Source organism: Cuculus canorus, chromosome 8, assembly GCF_017976375.1.
Source record: "Cuculus canorus isolate bCucCan1 chromosome 8, bCucCan1.pri, whole genome shotgun sequence".
Classification (NCBI taxonomy): domain Eukaryota; kingdom Metazoa; phylum Chordata; class Aves; order Cuculiformes; family Cuculidae; genus Cuculus; species Cuculus canorus.
Window position 1 is genome coordinate 18,356,804 of NC_071408.1, and position 10,089 is coordinate 18,366,892.

General features: G+C 45.3%; 1 protein-coding gene across 6 annotated transcripts in view; it reads right to left on the reverse strand.

Moving 5' to 3' along the window:
• The window catches only part of RAVER2 (ribonucleoprotein, PTB binding 2), a 35,928-nt gene extending 27,439 nt beyond the window's left edge, over positions 1 to 8,489 (reverse strand). For all 6 annotated transcript variants that reach the window (XM_054072439.1, XM_054072440.1, XM_054072436.1 and 3 more), the window contains exon 1: positions 8,257 to 8,489. In XM_054072439.1, coding sequence (XP_053928414.1) covers positions 8,257 to 8,427 — 171 coding nt within the window. In that variant the 5' untranslated portion in view covers positions 8,428 to 8,489. The remainder of the gene's footprint in view (positions 1 to 8,256) is intronic.
• Between the last annotated feature and the right edge of the window lie 1,600 nt (positions 8,490 to 10,089).

Genomic DNA, 10,089 nt, shown 5'->3' on the forward strand with positions numbered 1-10,089 from the left:
ACCCTATTAACTTGCAAGGAATGTAAGCAGAGGGCTGTTTCCCTGAGCACAGCAGAAACAAACAGCCACAGCCTGTTCCCTGTTCCCCGCCTGCTGGCTCATGCTCCCAGGGAGCCCAGCCTCTGCAGCCCCCAGCCCAGCCACGCCAGCCTTCTCCCACCTCGGGACCTACACCCCCATGGAGAAGCTGTCAGTAGCTGTCAGCTACCCAGAGTCCGTGGCCGAAAAACCTTTTGCCCTCCGTGGGTCAGACTTGCAACGGCATTGCCTTCTGCTGGGAGCAGCTGAGGGACCTGGGGCTGTTTAGTCTGGAGAAAAGGAGACTGAGGGGAGACCTTATGCACTCTAAAACTACCTAACAGGAGGTTGTAGCAAGGTGGGAATTGGTGTCTTTTCCCTGGTAACTAGTGACAGGACAAAGGGAAATGGCGTCATGATGTGCCACAAGAGATTTAGGTTGGATATTAGGAGGAATTTCTTTACTGAAAGGGTCGTCAAGCATTGGAATAGGCTGCCGAGGGGGGTGGTTGAGTCATCATCCCTGGAGATGTTTGAGTAGATATTGTACTTGGGGATATGGTCTAGTGGCAGACTTAGCAGGGCTGGATCAATGGTTGGACTTGATCTTAAAGGTCTTTTCCAACTGAAACCATTCTGTGACTGGCAACGCAGGCACTCACCACTTCGTACCACCGGAGGTTTAGCAAAGTAGCAATAACGAACCCAGTGGTGGTATCACACCTGAGCACCTTCACCCCCAGCTGCCACTACTTTGCCCACACTCAAAAGATCCACATCCAAACTGTCTGTGGACCAAACCGGCCACTATTAGTATTTGTTCCATGTAACATTTACACAACAGCTTCTCCTAAAGGATTTTTTTCCTCTTTGATAAATGAATGAATCTACTCTTGTACAAAAAAAAGTGACTCACAATTATCACCATAATCATGGTTTAACTGCATTGTATGAAGTCTAAACAAAACAGCAACATCTACCAATGTGCACAAGGTCTAGCTGCTGTGTTAGGCACTGAACCAGGCTAGACTGTAACATTTTGACAACAAAAATGGTAAGCAGTTATAAAGCTCCCTGGCAGACATACAGCAGTCACGGATCCCAAGAAGCTTTTAAGACAAACACTGTTTATAGCAGTGTGTATCTTGGCCCTTAATTACTGCATTCCTCAGGATGGACTTGCAGTTGGCTTCTAAACCAGATATAAAACTCTTGGGCACTGAGGTGTGTGCGTACATGAGCAGAGTCCCCGCCAAGCAGCTCTGGGGGATGTGTCCCTGGTCAAAACAAGGGTGGTAAGTACTGCAGAACAGAGAGGAGGAGAAAAAACAGTGGAGAGAGTCTGCTAGGAGTAACAGCAGTTGCATAAACACGTAGGCCATGGCAATGGCTCTAACAAAACGTCTTGGAACAGAAATGTAACCAATAACACTTAGCTACTACACAGATCCTTAAATCTCCAAAGTTCTAAAAAGCGGACTTCGAAAGCTAGTTAATCTTATCATCAGTAAAAATTAAAATCCTAACTAGAAAATAATGAGTTCATATGTTAAAATTAGCAGAAAAAACCCAAAAAAAAAATATATAAAAGGGAGTTTAAGAGAAACCCCTAGTAAATAGAGGCTGAAGTTACTCTGAAATATTATTTACTAGTATGGGAAATGTGGTCTTGAAATACTTAAATTCTTGGCCTGGCCTGTCTTGTCTTGAATAGAAAAACAGTCAACATGAGTTTTCACCACATACTATCAATTTGAAATTTGCATCTCTCAAAGGGAAAGAATGCCTGCCATAGAGAGGATCTGTCTTTATGCTTTATTGCCTGCATTTGTTAAACACAAACAAGAAAGGGAGTCATTAACAAGCACATTCGCCCTATTAATCAAATTAGTAAAGCTCAATCTATTATTCCTAATAAAATCAGCTTTTCATATCCAGGATCTCACAGTGCAACAGGAGAAATACAGAAGAAATACTCAGTCATCACCTGGAACAATATACCAGGTATATAAAGACTTCATCACCCTAAACCCAAGTATTTTTCTCTCTCTAGATGTAATACTGAATTGTGTTATTCTGGCAACAAAAATATTTAACAATTCTAATGGTGCTGGCCAGATTTCTACAGTAAGCTTTAGAGGCATTTCCAATATAAACACAATACAAGCCTGGTCTATAACTTGGTTCTCAGCCAGCAGCTGAAGGCCTAAACTTCACACGCATATTCTTGAGATGGGAATAAATTCACTTTTGAGTAGTTGAACTAAATAACATGTCTGGCTAACCAGGAAGTTTCAAATCACCTCATAATATAAAAACTATTTTGTTTCCATTTGTGCAGACAGAGCAAGAAAGAGGAGGACTTCTTGGGAAAAAGCTCTACATTTGCAAATAGCATAATACTGTGTTCATTTAATTCAAATTTTAGACCACTAAATCTTTGAGTCCATGACATGACACATGGATTTCACTAGATATATAGATATTCAGAGAGCTATATAGATATATATCTCAAAGGTAGTAAGCAAGAGAATATCGACATGGTTTAAAATAATACTCTCTTCCTAAAGGCAAATCTCAAAAGACTCTGCTGGAGAGTAAGAAGCTGGTTCCAGAGCAACAAGAGATTAAATAACAAAGCACAAGGATTGATGCAAAGTCCAGTCTTAAAGATCTTCTCTCTACTAATGACGACAGAGGCAGAAGGTCCTCAAATTTTCATCAACCTGGCATTTGATTGCCAGAAAAATCCTCCCCTGCTTCTAAAAAGCAACATTTCAAAGACTGGGCTCACTCCACAGTACAGCATGTTCTTTTCTCTGACAAATTACATGTGTTTTTTAATGTTGCATTAAAGAGTGTTCTTAGGTGAACAGCGGCTGTGGGATCAAGCCTAAGACTTGACTACGGACCCTAAAGCTTTTACTCAGCAACATTCCCTCTTCACTTGCACAAACAGTCACAAACTAGGAAACCCGAAACAAAAACAAGCCTGTAATTCCAGGCCATAAACTACCTTCAGGGTGAATCTTTCTGTTTGAGAACCGACTCTCACTTTTGTAGGACCATACTCTCCAAAGACCTCTAGTAAAGTAATATAGGAAAAGCGTTAGGACAGAAGGACAGTCCCTCAATAGACCTATGACGGACATGGAATGAAATATGACCTCCCAGAGACATACCAGCATCTTGATAAGAGGAACACTATGGGACTGGAAATTAATTTCATCACCCTGGGCATACCAGGTGCTATGCAAGCTAAATGAAAGATGAAAAAACATAGAAGAGGTAACACGAGAAAGCAAGATCACAAAGCAAAAGAAAAGCAAAGACAATCAAAAAGCACATACATCCTAAGGCATGAGAGCTACTCACTATCCAGCAAGCATGCCTTTCATGTTCAGTGAGTGTGACAGAGGACTAACTAAAACACAAAGGCCCCTTCTACTTAAAATGTCTGGCATACAACAGATTGGGAGAGAGTACTTCCTCAAATCATCACAGTTCATTAAAGGCTTTCGATCAAAAAGGAGCAAGGAAAAATTGTGGTTAATCTAAGGAGGAAGAAGAAAAAGAAAACCAACCCACCAGAAATAGCATCACATTAAGTGGTGATTTGTCTTTTGATCAGGCACAGACTCCAGTGAAAAAGCCTGGATGGGTACATCAGGTCCCAAAGCACAAAATAAATTCCTGTCCCAGGTGGACTGCACCAGTTTCTTATGAACACCTAAACGTCCCATCTTTCTTTAGATTCTGTCATACCAAAGACGAACTACAGGGTATTAAAACAATTAATCAGCCCTACTTTGCTTCATGTCCTACATTAAAGTAGAACATTCCCTCTATAAGATTTACTTTCTAGCCCCAGATGTTAAAGCAGAAGAGCAGAAATGTGAATGTAATATGGTGGCACTTAAAGATAATCAAGCACAGAAAAAAGCTGGCTGAAAGCAAGTGCATCCTCCACAGCACCAGTTCCTTAGCTGCAGAGAGAGAAATTAAAAAGCAGGCAGCCTTCCTTGGCCAGCTAATCTTAGTAGTGAAGTCTGGAGATTTTGCTACAAATCTCTGTAATGATTAGCAAAAAGATAGCTTGAGGTCTGTTCTTCCTAACAGCAACTCCATGGGGTCCAAACTGGTATGTCAGGGTACCAGACTGCTGACTGGGTCATAGTTATGAGCTACCGCTCCCGCGGAAGTTAATCAGACATAAATAAGGAACCACTAGCAGCGAAAAACAATGACTTAGAGGAAATAAAAAACAATTCTTCTAATCCATTGGGGTAATTACAAAAACCAAAACAAACAGAAGCTGACCTGCCACACAATGCTCCAGCAAAATAAAACTTCCCGTTTAGTAAGGTACAACCTCACTTACACTCTGGTTATCTTGAGGTTCTTGGCATCTCTTTTATCAGTAATGGAGAGAAGAAGTTACCGTTTCCTTCCCTCCCTCAGCCCAGAGCAGTCCTCCAGCCTTCCAGACTACTCAGAGCAGTTTTATGATAGTTCTAGGGACCTTCAATTTGCGACGCATGCCTTTGAACACCACACTTTCAACACGGTACACAGTTGTGTTCCTTGCTATTGGAATGGATTAGTTGATTCATCAGAGATGATGGTTGAGGGATATGCAAGCACAACAAGGCTATTGCAAGAGATGTCCAACCAAGAGGTCGCTAATTCCCTGCCAAGCACTGACCAGAATAAAATGAACAACTACAACCAAGAGCTCCCAGAGCTTCAGAGAGAGAAATCAGATTGAGAGGAGAAGGAACACCTCCCTAAGCAAAACAAAACATTGATCGCATTTATAATGCACCTTTAGCTACAAGGATAGAAAAACATTGGATTGAGGGAGGAGGAACACCACAACATCAGTCAAGATACAAGCTGACCTGTTAAGCTGTTCTACTCAGAACACTAACCCAACTAACAGCAATCAGTCAGAGCAGTAACAAGTGCATTTTTATCAAGTTTTATAGGTTCAGCAATCTCAATAGTAACAAAAATATAGCTGTACAGATATCAAAGGTGCTTCACCTCAAGAGCTAGAGAGGTTACAGCACTGGCACATGTCCATTTTTAGGTCATTATTACACCACACGTTTGATAACATGCACAGTTAAGGTACTGTGCCAGAGGAATCGGACAAGGATGAATACAGGGGACTAACTGGCAACTCTGGAAGAAAACACCATGACAGGTCAGTACAAAATCGATTGACTTGCCAACTAAACAGTAAACGGAGACTTTGCCTTCAAGAATAGTGAAGGTGCTAATAAAAATGCTGACCACAATCTGTCACAAATCTACTTTTCTCCATGGCTGTAGTGAGATAACTGCTCGACAAAATACTAATCCTGCAAGTACAAATTTGCATGCTGAGCTATAAAGCCCAATGCAGAAACAATCTTCTTGACATAATTTTGACCTAATTTGTTCCCTTTTTGGATTTGTTCCATACTAACATTCAATGAAAAAGCTCATATGGGAATGCTGACTTACTTGGTGTGACCGCCTGCAAAGTGCTTTCTTCAGGCTGTCCTTCCTCCTGAAAACATGTTCTGGATCTCTTTAGGAACACAGATGCTACTGAATGCATTTAGAGATAAATCCCACTTGCCAGGATTCAAACATGAGCAAACTTTTGCCCCTTAACAACAATCACCCAGCACCTAAAGTGCGAAATGCTTCTGATACTTAAAGATCTCTGTTTGTTTGGTTTCTAAGACTACCAACCTGTGGTACTTTGTTTCTGGTTCAGAAACTTCATGGCTAAGGGTACAGTCTTACGTGGCCTTGACAGGGATTTTTTTCCATAGTCAGTTCAACACAGGTGGAACTCCAAAGGTAACAGCAGATTGCAAGTGAAATAATAAATTTAAAAAGTTAATATGTAGCTACAACTGACAGGAAAATGTTCATTACCCAATTTCACCTGTAAAAATCTGCAATTTTGATCTCACTTTGAAAATTACAAACCTTCTGACAAAACTGAACATCTCCACCAATCCAGATCTGCAGAAGAGCCATTTCTCACTTAAAAACTATTTCAGTAAATCTTGGCCTCACTCTTTACATAATAACACCAAATGACAGATACTCAAAATCCCAGTGACCAGAGACAAGTAACTACATTCATTAAAACCTGTTTTGGAAGACTGATGCATTCTAATGTCATTCATCTCTTTCTTGATGGCAAACAAATGAGCCAGTTTAGCAATAGTTCACCTAATTTTACTTGCCTAACCAATTATTTCAAGAAGAAAACAGCAGACAAAACATCTCTGCGCAGCACTTACCAAGGGTGTTAATTTGAAACCAGGAACGTTAAGTTTTGTGGTACATTCTAGAAATGACAGCCAAATACACAGGTATACTTAACATGCCTGACCACAAAAACACCTCCTCTTTCCACAACTGCTCCAGGACAGAAGCTTCCTCTCCATAGCACGACTATTCTGCCATTATATGCCAACACCAATAGCTCAACGTTAAAAATTAAAATGACATATTTTTAAGCTGTATTTCAGGATCTGTACATTGTGAGTAAGTAACCCAGTAATAGGTGAACATCATAACCTCATATATGGAGAAAAAGGCATCCAAGTGCTACTTTTAAGCCATCAAAACAAAATTGCAACTTCCAAAACACTGTGTGGCTGCCAAACTGGACTTTAACACTAATACTTCCCTGTAGCATTCTTTGTCTGACCAAGCAATGCCAAATGCGATGGCTTTCATATAGGTGAGATGTGCTTTTAACCAGCCCATGTGTGAATCCATTAAGTACTCGCCACACGCCACAGGAGCCAGCAACACAACTGTTCAAGTGTCGGACAAAGTGATCCTGTCCTGGCTGTCCGCAGCAAGGACCTTGTGATATACCAGTAAGCCCTCTCTGTCAACAGTCCCACACGATGGCTTCTTGAAGAGACGACGAAGATTAGCAGCATTTCTCAAGCTGTGAGTTTGCTATTGATTAGGTCATTAGGTTGTTATAAATAGAGGCTTGGTTCAGCATGTAAAGCATCGTGTAGGATCACAGAACACCTTATGATCACAGTGAAAAACAAAGGGTGTAAGCCTGAAGAGTCCCTGGTAGTCCATGCTGCGAGAACTGACACAGGTTAGGGAACCTTCTCCCAAACCTCTATGCGTCTGCAGGAGCAGGAAATGTCTCCAGGAAGATGCTGAGACGGTACATCTCAGGATGAAATGCAAGTGGTACCAGTCTCCACCCAGCTGCACTGAGGAGAGTAGGAGGACAGCAATCCACTCCATGTATGTATTTTCCTTAAAGAATTTAATCTCGTTGATTACAGAGCATCATTCTAGATGCAGACACTGCATATATTTTTTACGAGTGTGTTGTTCCTCTCTTTGCTGCTTTCAAAACAAACCCCTGCACGTTTATGCTTTGCACTCCGAACAATCTTCAGTTTTCTAATGCACTTTCTTTAGGTCATTACGTTGCTATAAGTAGAGACGGGACTCGGCGTGTAAAGCATCGTCTAGGATCACAGAAAAACTGTCATTTCTAGAACTTTAACTACTTACTATCACAGGTCAGCACAGCCAAGATCGAAAGGCACCGTATACGAGAAAACAAAAAAGAGAGAAAGCGGGCAGCGAGCTCGGTGCTCCTGCTCAGATTACAGCGAGCGCTGAGAGGTTCTCTCCGAAAAGAACGGGTCCTTTCTCCCGGAGTTCTGCACAAAACACTGACCCACACGTGCCGCGCTCACCCGCGGGCAGAGAACCGGGCTGTGCGATGGGAACAGGGGTAAAAGACACGGGGGAGGTTCAGAGCAAAAGCATTTTAAATTGCATTATTTATACTCGTGCATCAAGTTGGGTGTTTGGAGCGGGCAAAGACGCGGAAAGGGACCGCGCAGCCCGAGCCCTCGGGGCGACTCAGTTCAGAGCTCGCCCCTTTCCTCCCGCGGACAGCGATGATTCCAGCGGAATTCTCCTAAACTGCCAAACACCGCAGAAAAAAACCCTTCCACTGACTGCGACCCGCTCACCTGAGAGGGGAAAAAACCCCCAGGGCGAAGGACTTTAGCTTCGCCTTCCCGCACCCGCCGCCCCACCTGCCCGGAGGCGGCGCCGCAAGAGCGCGGCCCCGCGGGCGCTATTAGCGCTATCAGCGCTCATTAGCGCTAATTAACCCAGCCGGGGGACCCTTCCCGCCGCCCAACAAAGCCCTGCGATATCCCCCCGCCGTACCTGGCTGCTGCTCTCGGGCGGCAGGTTCCGCAGCAAGATCTTACGCCTGTTGCTGAGCTGGCGGCGAGTGGTCGCCAGGCGCCTCGCCACCTCCTCGGGCCCCAGCGGGCGCCGAGCCCCCCGCGGCGGCTCCGCGGGCAGCGCCGCGCCGAGCTCCGCTGCGGCCGCCATCTTGCAGGGGGAACCGCGGAGCTGGAGCTCGCCACGGCCCGGCACGCGGAGCCGCCACAGCCCCGCCGCCGAGCCCCCGCCCCCGGACCGCCCCTGGCCACGCCGGGGGAGCTGCAGCCCGCGGAGCCCCGAGGCGGCGGCGCGGTCACACAGACACCCCACTCCTTCCCCCCCCTTCCAGCTCCGCGAGGGGCAGCGACCTCGCCTCCTCCCCGCACCCCCGCCTCCCCGCTTCCCAAAAGCCCCAAGGGATGAAAGGGGCGCGAATCCCCGCGAGTGGAGAAGGACAATGGAAGGGGGACGGGACGGGACATGAGCAGAGCTCCCGAGCAGAGCTGCTGCCTCCCTGCGGGGTGTGGGGAGAAACGGGGATCAGAGGGCAAGTTTCCTCCCCGCAATAACGTGTCTGATACGAAGGAAATCGCCCACAGAGCAAAGGACGTGGAGGTGTGTGTTGGTTGGCAGCGGCTGAGCGTGAGGCAGCTCTGGGGCCAAGGTGGCCAGTGGCATCCTGGCCCGGGTCAGAAACAGCGTGGCCAGCAGGACCAGGGCAGCGATGGTGCCCCTGGCCTTGGCACCTCGAATCCCGTGCTCAGCTTTAGGCCCTCAGTACAAGCACTGTGAGGGACTAGAGCGTGTCCAGAGAGGCAATGAAGCTGGTGAAGGGGCTGGAGAATTGAGCGGCAGAGGGAACTGGGGTTGTTTAGCCTGGAGGAGGCTGAGGGGAGACCTTATCACTGTCTGCAATTGCCTGAAAGGAGGGTGGGTGCTAGTCTCTTCTCCCAAGGAAAAAGTGACAGGACGAGAGGGAATCACCTTAAATTGCACCAGAGAAGGATCAGATTAGATATCACAAAAAACTTCTTCACCGTAAGGCTCATCAGGCACTGTCCAGGGAAGTGGCTGAGACACTGTCCCTGGAGGCATTTAAGAGATGGGTAAATGAAGTGCTCAAGGATATAGTTTATTAGTGGGCAGGTACAGTTGGACTCAATTATCTCAAAGGTCTTTTCCAAACAAATGACTATGATTCTGTGTGAGAGAGGCACCTCAAGGAGGCCAAGGCCCTCCCCAATGCACGATGTGGCTCACCACACCCAGCATTGCTTTCCCACAGCCCCGCCATCGGTGCCTTCCCGAGGTACAAGTCCACCTGCAGAGACTGCAATGCAGGATGACACTGAAACAAAGCAGATCTTGGGAGAAACCAAACGCTCCATCAGAATTTGTTGTCATCGTAGCCCAAGGTATTTGTGTTCTGATTATATTCTTCATCAGAAACATACCAAACAAATTCCAAAGCATCCAAAGTGATAAACCAACACCTGGATGCTGGGTGCAAAAGTCACCCTCTTGTGGGTGACCACCTTGTGATGGTGGATGGCAGACGCAGAGTGTGCAAAGAAAAGGAGCACAACATCCCAGGAGTAGGAAAATATTTCTGGGAGTCATTATAATAGAGATTTTCCCTTCAACGAAGCCTCCTTCTGCAGAAATGTTTCACTCCCTTAGTCAGCACTTCCAATCGTTTAAATGTTTTGTATTCATTGTTAGATACCAAGGTGGCCACAGAGATCAAGCAAGAGAGTCCAAACCTGAGAAACAGTAGCCTGAAAAAGAAACTGGAAACAGACTTTGTGTCAGATTTGGTATATGTGAATA